This window comes from Mustela nivalis (assembly GCF_964662115.1).
Source record: "Mustela nivalis genome assembly, chromosome: 11".
Lineage (NCBI taxonomy): Eukaryota > Metazoa > Chordata > Mammalia > Carnivora > Mustelidae > Mustela > Mustela nivalis.
The window spans coordinates 57,725,217-57,740,267 of NC_139030.1; the positions used below are offsets into that span (position 1 = coordinate 57,725,217).

At 41.8% G+C, this 15,051-nt stretch overlaps 1 protein-coding gene across 11 annotated transcripts in view; it reads left to right on the plus strand.

Moving 5' to 3' along the window:
• The window catches only part of RBMS1 (RNA binding motif single stranded interacting protein 1), a 132,866-nt gene that overhangs the window by 108,876 nt on the left and 8,939 nt on the right, over nt 1-15,051 (plus strand). For 5 of the 11 annotated variants that reach the window (XM_082691402.1, XM_082691403.1, XM_082691404.1 and 2 more), the window contains 5 exons: nt 9,873-9,988; nt 10,855-10,904; nt 11,031-11,124; nt 13,692-13,739; nt 14,626-14,676. In XM_082691402.1, the coding sequence (XP_082547528.1) occupies nt 9,873-9,988; nt 10,855-10,904; nt 11,031-11,124; nt 13,692-13,739; nt 14,626-14,676 (359 nt within the window). The remainder of the gene's footprint in view (nt 1-9,872; nt 9,989-10,854; nt 10,905-11,030; nt 11,125-13,691; nt 13,740-14,625; nt 14,677-15,051) is intronic. The other 6 variants (XM_082691406.1, XM_082691405.1, XM_082691409.1 and 3 more) reach the window with 3 other exon arrangements.

The window sequence follows — 15,051 nt, forward strand, 5'->3', positions numbered from 1 at the left end:
CTAGACTGCAAGTTCTTTGGCAGCGGAGACTGTTTGATTTTTAATTTTGTGCTAGGCACAGAAAGCTCGTGCTTCGCCCTGGAACAACAGAAGTTACCAAAGAGCATTTTTCATGGAGGCTCGTCACAATGATCATGGCTATTTTGAGGGTTTTTCTGGATACTTCCTTGCGTATAAGCAAGTTTGAACCACCTTTTGGCCGGGGTTTGAAATGTATAATGCAGGCCTTAGAAGCACGCTGTTGCAGGGAACTCAACTTTTCCCCAGAATGGTTTCAAGCCAATTAGGGAACCACAACAGAATTTGAAATGGTCTTCAGCTTCTCTGGATATCCCCCTCCCCTTTTTGTGTACACCTAATAGGATAATTTTCTTTAACCAGCCTGCTGATGAGATGCCACGCTCTCCAATTACCTGACTGGTGACTCCATACCATAGGTTTCTTCATGGAATGTATAGAGTATTTTCAGTAGAACCAGATGAAAAAAGTACTGTCAGGCCAGGGTCACTTGAATGAACCTCCACTTTAAATATGTAGGTTCATTTCCAAGCAGACATAACGTTTCATAAATGCAGTCAGAGGATGGTCTTGTCAACAAGGCGCACTGTGTAGCTGGCCTAGTCCGAATCATCCAGGATGGTGTCCGTCAGCGTGCTCAGATTCTTCCTGGACCGGCAATTTGCCTGGGACATTGAAGCCAAGAACAGAAGAGAAACCCACATTAGAAACAAGTCCCCAAAAAGATACTTTATGAAATTTAACAAACTGAACGGTGAAGTCATCTTCACTGGAATAATCTTAAGAAAGCCTCTCAGTGGCTGAGCAGGAGGTGTCACATCTCGTGGGCCACCCACCCTCTTGCCAGCATGCTCTTTTCATTCCAGAGCTCAGCGGCTGGGTTCCCCCGCAGCCAGACACACCCCACCCTGTCCTGGGGCCCAGTACGTAATGTCATAGGTGCTTGTAAAAGTTCTCTGAAAATCCACATCAGTTTCTCATGCAATCTGTTTTCTGAAATTGCTTTTTAAAAATCTTGTGCTTTTGTGCCTGATGTCACCATGTCTTCGAAGAGGCTGTTCTTCTAGCAGGATCTTCCTTAAATATACATAATGGATTGTGTTGGGAAAAAAAAACTACCCATGAGGCCATTCCTTGTATCTTTTCCCATCTAATCTCTCATTTTTTTCCCTGAAAATGTGGATGTATCACCCTTTATTTGGATTATCTGAAATTTATCTTGCCTTTTTTTTTTTTAAGATTTTATTTATTTATTTGACAGAGAGATAGCAAGAGGGAACACAAGCAGGAGGAGTAGGAGAGGTAGAAGCAGGCTTCTTCCTGAGCACAGAGCCCAATGTGGGGCTTGATCCCAGGACCCCAGGATCATGACCTGAAGGCAGATACTTAACAACTGAGCCACCCAGGCGCCCCTTTTATCTTGGTTGTGAGTGCCAGCTGGTTTGCAGTAAATCAGATTTGCTTGGAAGGTCCCCAGTCAGGGTAAAAGAACCAGTGACTACTCCGTAAGACAATCTAGGTGAATTCCATAGAGGTTTAAAATAACTTAATATTTGCTTGATAGAAATTCTGTTATGGAGAAATAGTAGAGTGGTGGTTTCCCACACAGTGAATGATAGTAACAAGGGATGGGAAGTTATAGTTCGTTAGAACAGATGTCCATGGGAGACATGCCCAAGGCAAAAACACTGTCACTCGTGGTCATGATTCAGGGTTTCTTCTAAAAAAAATGACTCTTCCTATACCTGCCTGAAAGAGAGAACGATCTCTGAGAAGACCAGTTAATCACGTTGGCATGTTAGCTGGAACTGTCCTAGAGCTGCTTGTCCTGTGCCTGCTGTTTTTGCCTCTGCAGGAGACAGGCACGGGTTGACACACGCGTGTGCATGCACACGCACACACATACACATAGACAAAGTCCGCATGTGTGTTCAGTGTTATAGGAGGCAGTGGGATTACCCATCTTTCTGTACCTCTGACATTCGTGGAGCCTGAATAACTTCCTGTGTGCTAAGGGCAGACAATTTTTAAAAGAAAATGTGTCTCGTCAGCAATCTGTGAGTCATTAGATTCTCAGTATTGCGCTGGTACCACTCTGCCAGAGCCCAAATCTTCGTCTGTCGTGGAAGACTGCCAGTGAAGCGCGTAACTGCTAGCCAGCTCTGGCCAAAGACCTCCGCTTGTTTGACATCTGTTTTCTGTGTTACTCGGACTTTGCAGACTGGGAATATGCCCAGCAAGGCTTGAAAACTACTCTTGCCCCATTTTCTAACTCTCTGTCCATAGGTGGTATTATTAGGGCATTATCCAAGGCCAGGAAGCAGAAAAGGTCATGTTTAGAGGAAAAATTGACTCTAGCAAAAAGACTGGAAATCTTTCAAGGGTGTTTATAGGCCATGTTGTTCCTTGAACATTCCTCTTAAAGTACGGTTCCTCTGTTTAAAAAAAAAAAAAAAAAAATTGGCAGCTCTAGGATAAAAAAAATGCTTGAAGACATGTGTAATGCTCCTGGTACTTTTAGGACAATGTGATCACACCTTTGGGACTGTGGTGTGGTCCTGTCTCCCTTACCCAGTGTGTACATGGAGCAGAGTCTAAACGTGCATCGTGTTGAGACGGACACTCTAGGGGCTACACTCCTAGGAGCAGTGGCTGCCGTGGAAAAGGCTCGAGCACTCACGTGTGGCCAGTGGGGGAGGGCTGTCCTGTAGATCTCAAACACAAACTCATTATCTACCAAGGAGGGTAAGTCTACTTTTTAAAAAGTCACAAGGGAATCTCAACTGGAAATGTGCCAGTGTTTCAGCCTCAGACGCTTGGAGTGCCCGGCCAGCCCTGTGCTGGGGCCACCTTGGGGCAGTTCTTGTCCCCACCCATCACACCCAGCCTGCGGCAGTTTCCTCAGATCGGTTTGACACCTTTTCACTATCGGGTTTTCCCAGGGAGGAACAATAACGAGCAGAGTAAAATTTTATGAAAGCACGAGGACCTTGAGTGGGAGATGTAAGCGTACTATGAAACAGTTTTCTTAAAGGCATTTGCCAGTAACTTCATCCTAACTACAACTTGAACATTTCTTCATTGTGTTTGAAGCCAGGGCGGCAACCCTAGCCAGCTTGTTAAAATCTCACAAAATCAAATTCCATGAAAAACAGGCCAGGCTCTAAAAATGTTTATAACTCTCATAAACCAGAGGTCCCTTTTCCTGAGAATTTATCTTAATAATTCAAAGACAAGAGGAAGAACCATAAATCAAAAATTTGAGGTTTTTTTCTGCTGCCATAGGATAGTAGCAACAGCTAATGTGCATTTGGCTGTTCTAAATACTTTACATGTTAATTGTAACAACCTCTGAAATAAGTACAATTACTATCCCCATCCCACAGATAAGAAACCTCAGACATTGAATAATTCGCCTGGAGTCATGAAGTAATAAAGGGCAAAGCCAAATTTCAATTTGGGGGGTTTCAACTGCAAATACTCTGCATATTTGACTAGTCCAGAGCCAGTGTTCTAATTACCATACAGTCTGACCACCAATTTAGCAGTTGGCCCTGGGATTAAAAAGATAAATAAGATATACACACATATGTTCATACGACGTTGTTTATAATAACAAAGAAACTATCCATAATCCCATTTCAAACAGAACCTTATGTAACCACTTAAAAAGGGAAAAAAAAAAAAGGATTCTGTAACCAGCTAGGGAAAGTCCACAACATCAGCTGGGAGAAGAAGACCTATTGTTGCAAATATGAAAAGTAAAGACTGAGAAAAGCAGTAAATAGAGAACATTATTTAAGGTGGAGTGATGGGGAAGGATTATATTTTTGTTTTTTGTTTAACCTGATTTTACTGTTGTTAAATAATTATTTTCCTGGTAGGTAAAGCTGAGCAGGAGATGGAACCGCTCTGTAAGGATCAGGAGAGGAAGGAGGAGGGCACAGGCATCCATGGTGAGAAGCTGTAGCTCGCGCTGGTGCAGGATTGGGTTAAAAACAAAGGAGGCTAAAAAGGAAGTGATGTCGCGCACGCAAAAAACGGATAGAATGTATTGGATCCCTACATCAAAATTTTTAAAGAGCCCCATATAGGCCCTTGCATGTTGTTAGTTGAGGAATTTTGAAAGTAGGCAGCATTATCAGAAAGAAAGCTAATTACAGTTGCTGAGTGGCTGGTTTTCCACAACTGACGGGAAAGCTTCTATCGAGGGCAGTTCACGTTTTACAGAACGTTGATTCGGATAAATACTGCTTAACTAGAAAAATGGGAGTTTGGAAGTAGCAATTTCTCCAGCTGTTAGAATACAGGAAGGAAAAGGTCCACTTGGTTACAAGCTACAGAGAACTGTAGTCCTCTGAGCCGTTTGATTAGATGGTGAGGAAGGCTTCCACAAGGGCAAATTACGAGCTATGGTGGGTAGTCAAAGCAGGCTAGAAGTTCTAGTGTGGGTATCAAGGGAAGACATTTGAGCCTAAATAATTACAGAGTTCGAGCTTCAGAAGATGAGAAGCCAACTTGATGGCAGAGATGGGAATTGACTCAGCAAGGGCATCACCCATATAAGCTCACAGTCCCTTACAAGGGATTGTTAGGGCCAGAAAGTCAGGCATTGGTAAAAGATCACCCTCCTCACGAAGCCCTATTGAGGGCGTGTTGGAGAATCCTACAATGCCATCACTTCAGTTGGCTCTCCAAATACCAGATCAGCGTCTGCATTTGTGGCACTGTCTGCTGAAGGTTATACTAAGCACTTAAGCTTTCAGAGTTACATGTTCTTGTTGATTCTGATGAACGAGAAGGGAACTTTTCTGTCTTGGGTAATAAAGAAGAGAATTTGACCTGAAAGACGTCACAAGACATTCAAGGCCTACCCTTTACAAGCCCAGAAGATGGTGATTAATTAAGGGGGGTTTCAACTGCAAATACTCTGCATATTTGACAAAATCAATTGATTATGAGTAGTTTGATAAAAATTTTTATATCCCTTTAATCCAGGAGTATATCTTGAGTCACAGATCATTTGTTAGGACTCTTAGCAATTACTGTTTTGCACAATAAGGTGAAGAATTGCTAATCTAAAAAATTGACCATATGGAAGATAAGGGATGTTTGTTGTATGTTAATTTTTTGAAGTTAATATGCCCAGATTTACCTATTGATCATAGTCGTATTACTGATATTCGCAGAGCTTCCTTTTCTGCAGTCCTCTTTAATTTGTTCCTTCTAAAAAGAACAGCCAAGGAGACCACCTAAACCTAAAGGATCTGATGTGTAGAACAAAACAGCATCCCATGCATCTCCGTCTAAAACCTGGAACCTGTGTGGTAGGCTTCAAAACATAAACTCTATAGAGACTTTCGGTCTGCTTTGAAGTAAGCCACAGAATATGCTAATCAAATAAGCAAGTCTTATTTTCTAACCATCTCCCACATACTTAAAAATAGGTGAGCCATGACAGGTCTGGGTGTATTTGCTTGTTTTCAATTCAGGAAAAAAAAATTTTTTTTAAGATTCTGTTTATTCATTTGAGAGAGGGGGAGAGCAAGATAGAGCGTAAGCAGGAGGCAGGGAGAGGGAGAAGCAGGGTCTCTGCTGATCTGAGCACCCTGGGATCACAGCCCACGCTGAAGGCAGATGCTTAACTGACTGAGCCACCCTGCCCTTCAATTCAGAAATCCAACTGAAATCTTCTTTTTTTTTTTTAAGATTTTATTTATTTATTTGACAGAGAGAAATCACAAGTAGGTGTATAGGCAGGCAGAGAGAGAGAGAGAGAGAGGGAAGCAGGCTCCCTGCCGAGCAGAGAGCCCGATGCGGGACTCCATCCCAGGACCCTGAGATCATGACCTGAGCCGAAGGCAGCGGCCTAACCCACTGAGCCACCCAGGCGCCCCCCAACTGAAATCTTCTAACCCTTGTTCAGCTTAATAGTAATATAAGTATCTTAAAGAAATCTTGACATAGTTGTTTTCCTAGAGCACATGGTGGTACAATTCATGTAGTAAATCAGATATCAAGAATTTACAAGGATAAAATGTTTCTCATAATGCCTTTCAGGTACATGAAATACCAGGTAAACTGCAAAAGAAACACAGCTGTCTCAGTATCAAAAGCATTTTGGTTCTGGAAGGCATTTTTACTAACAACAGACATGTCTCAAAACGGTGCTTTATCCCATAAATGTCTAAATGTGGCTTCGTAAGATTTTGTACACTCTCCTTCTCATTAGATTGCAAAAGCTCCTACGAAATAAGACCATATTTTATCCGCAGCTATAACCCTAGTTCTTAGCACTATACCTTGCACATAGTAGGCACTCAATAAAAGTTTCAGCTGCTAAGTAGACCAAAGAGAATTTTAACAGAGGGAAGAAGCTATTTGACTTTTATTTTGCCTTGCATGGAATACTGGGACACTACCATTTCCCTAAAACAATGAGCCAACAAGTATGTAAAAAATCTCTCATTTCAGGACACCTGGGTGGCTCAATTAGTTAAATGTCTGCCTTGGCTCAGGTCATGATCCCAGAGTCCTGGGATCAAGTCTGTGTTGGGCTTCTTTCTCAGCTGGGAGCCTGCTTCTCCTGCCTGCTGCTCTCCCTCTGCTTGTGCACATACTCTGTCTCTCTCTCTGACAAATAAATAAAACAAAATCTTTAAAAAAAAAAAAAACCTCTAATTTCAATTGGTTATAGTCCTTTTTTTTTTTATTTTTTGAGATTTATTTTAGAGAAAAATGTACCAGTGGGTGGGACAAAGAGAGAGGGAGAGAAAATCACAAGCAGACTTCCTGCTGAGCATGGATCCCGATGTGGGGCTCGACCCCATGACCCTGAGATGATGACCTGAGCTGAAACCAAGAGTCAGACACCCAACCTACTGCATCACCCAGGTTCCACTGGCAGTAATTCTTTAAAAAGAGAAATTTGCTTTCCTAAGCTACGAGATACCTGCAATATCCTGCTGTTTTAACTCAGTACCTTTTTGCTCTTAGAGGGAGAAAACTATCTTAACGATAGCACAAAATCACGTAGTAAATATAATCCATTCTTGATTGATTCACCTACATCCTGCTCCATTTGTTGCATTTGGGTGATGTGTCTGCAGACGTGTCATCACTCACTTGATTTGCCTCCTCAGTATTTACCTCATCATTGCATGTTTTTAGCAGGCTTTATGGTTTCATGAGATGGCTTTTTTTTTTTTTTTTTTTGGACAGAACATGGTCGAGAAAAATGACAATGTTGTGGCAGCTCCTTACCACAGATGGGGACACTTGGCCTTTGAGCGAATGTGGCGCTTCAGCCTGTAGTGAACTCACAGAATTTGTCCAACCTGGTTGCCTTCTTTCTCTGGAAGAAATGATGCTAAGGGAGGAAAGTGGTTTGCATTTGCATTACTCACTTGTCAAGGAGACTCTTTGAAAAATGTTTAATTCCCGTCCACAAGCGGGTCTTCACAATGCCTCTAGATAAAGCTGTCTCCTCAAAGTGAAGTCCTGTGAAATGCTAACGCTGCAGAATTTACTATATTCTCTTGCCCTCCAAGATTGTGGGGGCTAAAAATTGTAAGACGAGTCATGGGAGAAAATATTCACTACCCTAAGCTGCTGTAGATCCGCGAAGAGTGAGCTCTTGGCTTCTCTCTGTTTGTCCTTAGCTATCAAGGTGGGACATCCTCAAGCCTGGCAGAAGAACACTTGTAACACTCAGGAGGGTTTGCCCGTTACCCCTCCCTTCTACCTGAAAGCTGTGCTCTCCTGGCCCTCATTTCCACCTGTTCCCACATGGCCCCGTCATAGAATTAAAAGCATCATTCACTGATGAGAAAGCCCTCTTGCTTCATTGCATCCACTTCCTTTACCTTGGGCATTGTTGGTGGATGCAGGGATTTCCAAAGTTGGTACCTTTTTACTCGGATAAAGGTATTACTCTGAATCACTCTGAATGAAAAGAGAGTAATTCATCTTCAGGCTAGAACTCGGCCCCAGTGTATCTTCCTTCCACCCATTTGCCTTAAATGGAAGTTCCCTGTTCAGGAAAGCCTGGGAGCTGGAAGTGGTGGGAGTCAGAAGGTAAACAGAGGTAGGGGCCAAGGCTCCCTGGTATTCTCACCCAGACGCCTGACATTTCTGCTCTCACCTCCCGGTTCCAGTAGTACAGCTGCCTTTCGGAAGTGAGCTCACATTCCAGCCCCTCCCTCTGGCCTGGTTCACAGCGGGGAGAGGAGGAAGGCGAGAGGAGGAAGGCGTGCCAAGCAACAGCCTAGACGGCTCGCCGAGAAGGAATTACAGTTGGGTTTTCTGTTGTGTTTTGTTTTTTGGCAGAGAAGTGTTGAGAGGCACTATTGCTTCCACCCTGTCATTAGTGGGTGGGTACCAGTGATATAAAATAAGAGATGAATTAGGATAATAAGAGGCAAAGGAGAAAGGAGTAAATTTTCCACAAGTAATATTTTTCTCTTCCTGGTTATTTAACTTTGAAGCAGCTTGAAAGTAGTAATCACAGTTCCAGCAGAAGACAAAGGACAGAATGTGAGAACCAGACAGGAAGGTGTGATTGCCTTTATTACATTAACTGGAAACCTACAGAAATACGCACCACCTTCAGGAATATACTGCTATTTCCATTATGGAAAACAAAGAAAATGATAAGTCCAGGGTGAACTACCATACCATCCCTCTCCCCTCCTCCCCACTCCCCACCTTTTTTTCTTCTTAACTAATGAGTGTGTATCCCTATGTGAGAGTCTCTGCATCTTTTGCTTTTCCATGTGAGTTTCTTGAGTTGTTCTTCAGATCATTTTATAACGTGGATATATAGTAAAGCAGCCTCAAGAGGAATGATTAAAGGCACAGAAAAAAACTTTAAATAGCGCAGGCAGGTGTTTTGCCTTTCTTACAACAGCTGTCTTCAAGGCTGTACCCCACAGATAAGGAAATGAGACCTATTGGTATTCATTCATTCAGCCTAGATCAACGAGCACCTACAACATGCACTGGGGACACAAGTGACAGACAAAGCCAATGTCAATGCCCCCATGGAGCTTACACACGAGAGGGGAGACAGACTCCAAACAAATCACTGCACTCCAAGTTCTCATGGCTCTGAATAAAAATACAAATAAAAATTTAAAAAAAAAATTTTTTTTTTTTTGAAATACGGTGTGAGCAGTGTAAAGGGGAAATTGTTTTGTCCTAGGTAAGTGAAGACTTCTTTGAAGAATGATGATGGGAGGCTAAGGGAGCATTTTAAAGCTGGAGGAGGGAAGGGTAACAAAATCTTACTTCACATTTGGAGATGAATCAGAGGAAGTGAAAACAAGTGTGTCTGCACATAAAGAAGTACAGAGGCGAGGATGTAGGTGATTCAGTTGGTTGGGCATCTGCCTCCCGCTGGGGTTGTGACCCCAGGGTCCAAGGCTCGAGTTGCCTGTTCAGCAGGAAGTCCGCTTCCTCCTCTGCCTCACGCCGCTGCTCTGCTCATACTCATGCACGCTCTCTCAAATACATAAATAAATAAAATTTTTAAAATCGTTTTTAAAAAAGGAAGTACAAAAATGAATCGAGGGATTCTTTTGATTCTTCCAAATAGCTCTTCAAGTGTGTTCATTACACTCCTGTTTGAAAATAGTAACTAATACATTTTCTGCACCGTCTTCTTCACCAGTAGATAAGAAGGAAAAAACTTTAGGAAAAAAACAGTAGATAAGAAAGAGAAAACTTTGGCTTTGATGTGTTCTATCCATTCCCTTACAGCACGGACACTGCTCCTGTTGAAAAAGAGTCCATTACATTTTGTCCTACATACACATATAATCCTGGCTTTTTATTATTTGTCCCCATTTATTCAGCTCCTACAGAACCTTTGTTGTGTAAGTTTGCGGACGGAGGACAGAAGAAGAGGCAGAACCCAAACAAATACATCCCTAATGGAAGACCGTGGCATCGAGAAGGAGAGGTGAGACTTGTAAGTCCCTTCTTGAGACTTCCGTGCGGGTGTATGATGATGAAAGCCTACGTGAATAGTTACCCCAGCCGCGTCCTGGCTGCCAGACTTCTGAAATAGGACTTTAGAGTCCAGATGTTATCACTTTAAAACTCTTCCCAACAGATACGGTGCTAAGAAAGGGATGACCTTCCAGACGGGCAGATAGGTGGTGGGTAGAGTGAGGTTTATCAGTTAGCTGCATGTAAAGTGAAGGAGCATTTTGAATAGCTGTAAGAAATGTACAGCTGTTTTGTATTTTCCTAATGTCATGATTTCTTAAAGGTTTACATTTATAATTACTTGGAAATTATCCTAAAATGTTATTAAAACAAATAACGTATTTGCTGTTGAGTTTTTTGTTGTTGTTGTTGTCTAATTCTTTTGAATACGGTTCTTTAAAAAAAATAGCTTAAAAATATTGGATGGCCATTTCTCTGTATTTATTTTTAATGAATTTTTTTTTAAGTAAAATTCTTATTGGTTCAACATTTCCACTGGATGGGAAGTGCCACCCAGTGGAAATGTTCTAGAGTCTGCGCTGTCCGGTGATAACCACGAACCACATGTGGTTCTTTGACCACTTGGGATATAGCCAGTGAGCTGGGGGGACTCCATTTTTCCTTTAATTTTAAATAGCTGCACACAGCTAATGACTACTGAATGGATCAGTGCAGACAAAGAGCTTAATTCTTATATTGAGGGTATGTTTGTCTAAAGGAAACGTCAGATTTCATCAAATGCTACTGAACTATCTCTATTTTTTGTGTTGCCATGACTCTAAGAAATGGAATTTTTAAACCGTGCCCTTGTGGGTAAGTGATTCTGTTTCTTTTGCTTTCCCATAGGCTGGAATGACACTTACTTATGACCCAACCACAGCTGCTCTACAGAACGGGTATGTCATTAAGATAAATGCATGGTGGCTTGAGGGAAAATGTGAAGGTGGAAAATACCAGACATTTGTCCCGGGAATTATTCTTTTTAAAGGATGACTTAATAAAGGCTTTTGTGTTTGTTCTAGATTTTATCCTTCACCATACAGTATTGCTACAAACCGAATGATCACTCAAACTTCTCTTACACCCTATATTGCATCTCCTGTATCTGCCTACCAGGTTTGTACCTTTAGGATTCAAGAGTATGACAACTTGTCGGCCGTGAATCGCCACTGTGTTTCTATGTGTCTCAACATTTTGCACATTTATAAGGAAACCTAAGTCAAACATTATGCAGCTTCGATGCCTACTTTAGAAAAAGCTGCTTTTTATTTGACAGAGTGCCTTGCTTTTATATATAGGACAATCTAAAACAAGGGGAAAAGGTTATCGGTTGTCAGTCCTTGAAGTCATAGCCTTCTAGACCTGGGGTGAACCCAGAATGCTTCCTCCACAGCAGGCTCTGCTCTTGGACATCATATGTCCCAGAAGCTGAAACTTAAAAAGAAGTGACGTTAGGTAAAGTACAGAAGAGTGTGCACTGTTGCCATCGCTTGTCATCAGCAGGAACTAAGAAAAGAGCAAGTGAAGATGCTAATAAATAAAGACCTGTCTCTCTCAGGTAACATTAAATGAGCAATGCAGTGAGATTTGAGGCAGAAAGTGTGGTGGCGGGGGGTAACTCCCTGTTTAAACAAGTTATCTTGAGGAGGCTTTTTATGTTCAAATAAATTTCCAGCTTAGAACCAAGATCTCCTTAAGTACCTTGTTATAAGATGGATTTGGTTTGACTAAGATTTAGCTCCTATTCTCCATGAACCCAGTGGTGTACAGTTTGTGCGCATACAACGAACAACACAGTGGTATGCCATGTGTGCACAGACGCATCTCTCCTCCTGTGTCTGAGTACCTGTAACAGGGCCGCAACCTTGGCCCACACAGAAGCATGACAACAGAGTTCAGTCACAGACATGTGGGAATAGAGTTCTCTTTGGTTGACTGTCGAGATCTTGTGTTACGAAAATAAACTCTTATATATTCTTGTTTTTAAAACATTTGAATTAGATGTTGTAGCCCTGGTTTCTGGGGTTAGGGGACTACAATATCTAATAACTGTGTTATGTGACTTCTGTAAGCCTCAGTTTCCTCATCTTTAAAATGGGGATAATAATAGTATCTTTCTCAAAGGCTTGTTATAAAAACTAACTGAGACTGTTTATGTAAAGAGCTCAGCACAGCCCCCGGCTTAGCAATAGTCATCAGTAAATGTTAGCTGTGATCATGGTCATCATCAGTATCGATGCAGGACTAGCGGGCTGGTGAGAGGATACTCATTATCCTTTTTAAAATGAGGAATTGGTCAACACAAGCAATACCATCGAGGTGGTTCTGTCCGAAAACTTAAAAGTAGCTTCAAATACGAAGTCATAACATAGCTTCGTGGTTAAATGCGTGAAAACTGAAGCTGTACAGGAGCCTCCCAGCTCCCTCGCTTTTGGGGTCTTTTCTCTGTCTCCCCCCAAGTTGTCCCTCATGGTCTTTTCTTCTGTCTCTCTGGGCTTTACTAAGTATTACTTGGGCTGGTACTTCAGTCAGCCGGCCACAGTATTCACTCATTTAATGCCTCTTTCATTGTTTTGGACTTAAAATTTCTCTGTCTTCCCTGACTATATAATACTCCATGAGCTCTGTGCTGGTGCGCTTTCCCTAACTAACAATTCCCCAGGGAAAGGTAGTCTTGTTTAACTCTCTGACCTTGGAAACCTCTGCCATTTATGTAGATCACTGGAAAGAGGGACACGTAGTGAGCTCATTCTTAGGCGGACAGTTGTGCAGACTAATTCAGATGTGTGCCACTGTGGCTCTTAGAGCTGTCAGTGCCTCTCCCCACCACCTCTGTTCCCCCTCTTTACTGCCAGTGAGCATTTGGGCCATAGAATTCTTTCATAGCATAAGAAAAATTCGGAGGCCAGTATTCATAGTAGAGTTGATACACCTAACTGAGAACAACATTTCATTTCAAAGTCCTCATTTCTTCTCCTGGCATTTTGTGTGTCCCTGATAAGATCCATGTGGAATTTCATTCCATTTGCCCGACCCTCACCGTGACTGAGGTTCTTAACCCCCTGAGTCCAGGGCCACAGCAGGGTCAGCAGATGAGCTTTAAGTAGTCTGAGATTCTCTTACATCGTTTGCAGAATGTTACTCATGTATACGCAGTTAGCTGTTGTGGTGGGGGCGGGGGGCTGGCAGTAAGTTCTATTTCTGTCATCAGGTTTTCAAAGGGCTCCACAACCCAAAGTTGGGTAGAGAACCAGTGGTAAAGAACTCAAAGAAGAGAGATTATTATTCCCATTTTACACTTAGGGAAAATTGAGGAATAGAAATTGAGAGCAGCTGATTTGCTGCCTAAGAAAGAAAATTGGATTAGGTGTTCTAGCTCCCTAACCCCAAAATGCTATATAAGCTATTAGATTATTAAGACCACTGAAAGCATACAAAAATGAGAGCATTTGGCCCCAGTTGGGGTCTCTAGGGAGCTGCTCTCCTCCCTATGATTTATTCAGTGAAGGCCTTGCACTCGCATTGGAGTGGGCCTTTCTCCACTAAAGCACCATATGCTTATACAGTGGGATCTGAGAAATTGGCATCTGCCAGAAACCACCAGTGCCCCAACGGGGAAAGGCTGCAGTCCAGATAACTGAAATGTTAACAAGGCAGAAGCACTTAACTTTGGTCTGCCTTAGGTGGCAAAGGAAACCAGAGAAAACAAGTATCGGGGCTCTGCTATCAAGGTAAATCACAATACATTCTTCCCCCATGACTTTTCCCCATATCCTTTCTATAGAACCTCTGAAGTTAACCATAGGGGATAAGCTACAGGAGGGTTTTGTGGTTAAAGAGTTAGAGACGGATTCTAATTTTTTAAAAATTATGTCGTCTTGGGAGAGCTCTGGGCATCAAGAAATGGACTGATACTTTTTCTCTTGAGTGGTGGGCTGCACAGGCTTGCTTTCCTGCCATGGAACCTGACTCTCACGTCTTACTCCTTGATGTGGAGGGTCTTCTGTGCAGGTGCCGTTTTGACTGTACATCTCAGTACCTAATTTCGAACGTTTTTCATTTTCTAAATCTGATTTTCAGATTTGTATTTTCCACACTCTAGAAGTTGTTGACCACCAGACAAGATTTCTGAAACCTAATATCCTGGTATCAAAGAGGGATTGAATTTTGCTATTCTTTCTAAATAAGCACATACTTTAAGGATTAGTTTGTGATAAGATGTGCTGGAATTAATTCTCATTTATCTGTATTCCTAAAGTGCCTAGTTCATACCTTGATTATCATACTCCACTATTTGCGTTGTTAGCTTGTTTATCTCCATTAGTAAATTTCTTGAGGGTGGGGCCCATGTCTTACTTGCCCTTTTCTCTTTGATGCCTGGTACTCAGTACATACTTCTTGAATGGGCAAGTGGAACTTGGTTTTAAATAATCGTTTCATCCTTATTCAGAGTGACCAGCTTGCCAAGAACTCTAACTGCCTTAATCTTTTTAATCGTTGATAGTATTGCTTCCTTATTTTCCTTCTGTAGATTTTAACATGATTAAAAGAGCTCTAGAGAAAGGTAGCATGTTCCAGTGGAAATCAATGTTTTTTTCAAAATCATCCCTTTTCCAGGTGCAAAGTCCTTCTTGGATGCAACCTCAACCCTATATCCTACAGCACCCCGTAAGTTTTTGAACTTAATGGCTTTGTGGTTTGCAGCTAAGCTGTGTATACATTTGGAAGCCAGTTTTCTGGATTAAAACCTTTTGCCAAAGATGGTGTAGGCTTTGGGAAATTTTAAGCATGGAATATAAGAATGTATAAGTTTATTATAAAAATTCCTCCCACCCTTGTCATAAAACATATTGGTAGTTGACATTAAATCAAATGTGCAGTTGTCAGAACTGAAAATTTCTCCTATTTGAAGCAGGGTGCCATTTTCTTCATACTGGTTTTGTAAACGGCCATTCAATTTTTTGAAGTTTTAAAGTTTTTAAATTGCTGTATTTTTAACAGTAGTTGGTATGAAAGAGCTGACATATTTTAATTGTATTCTGT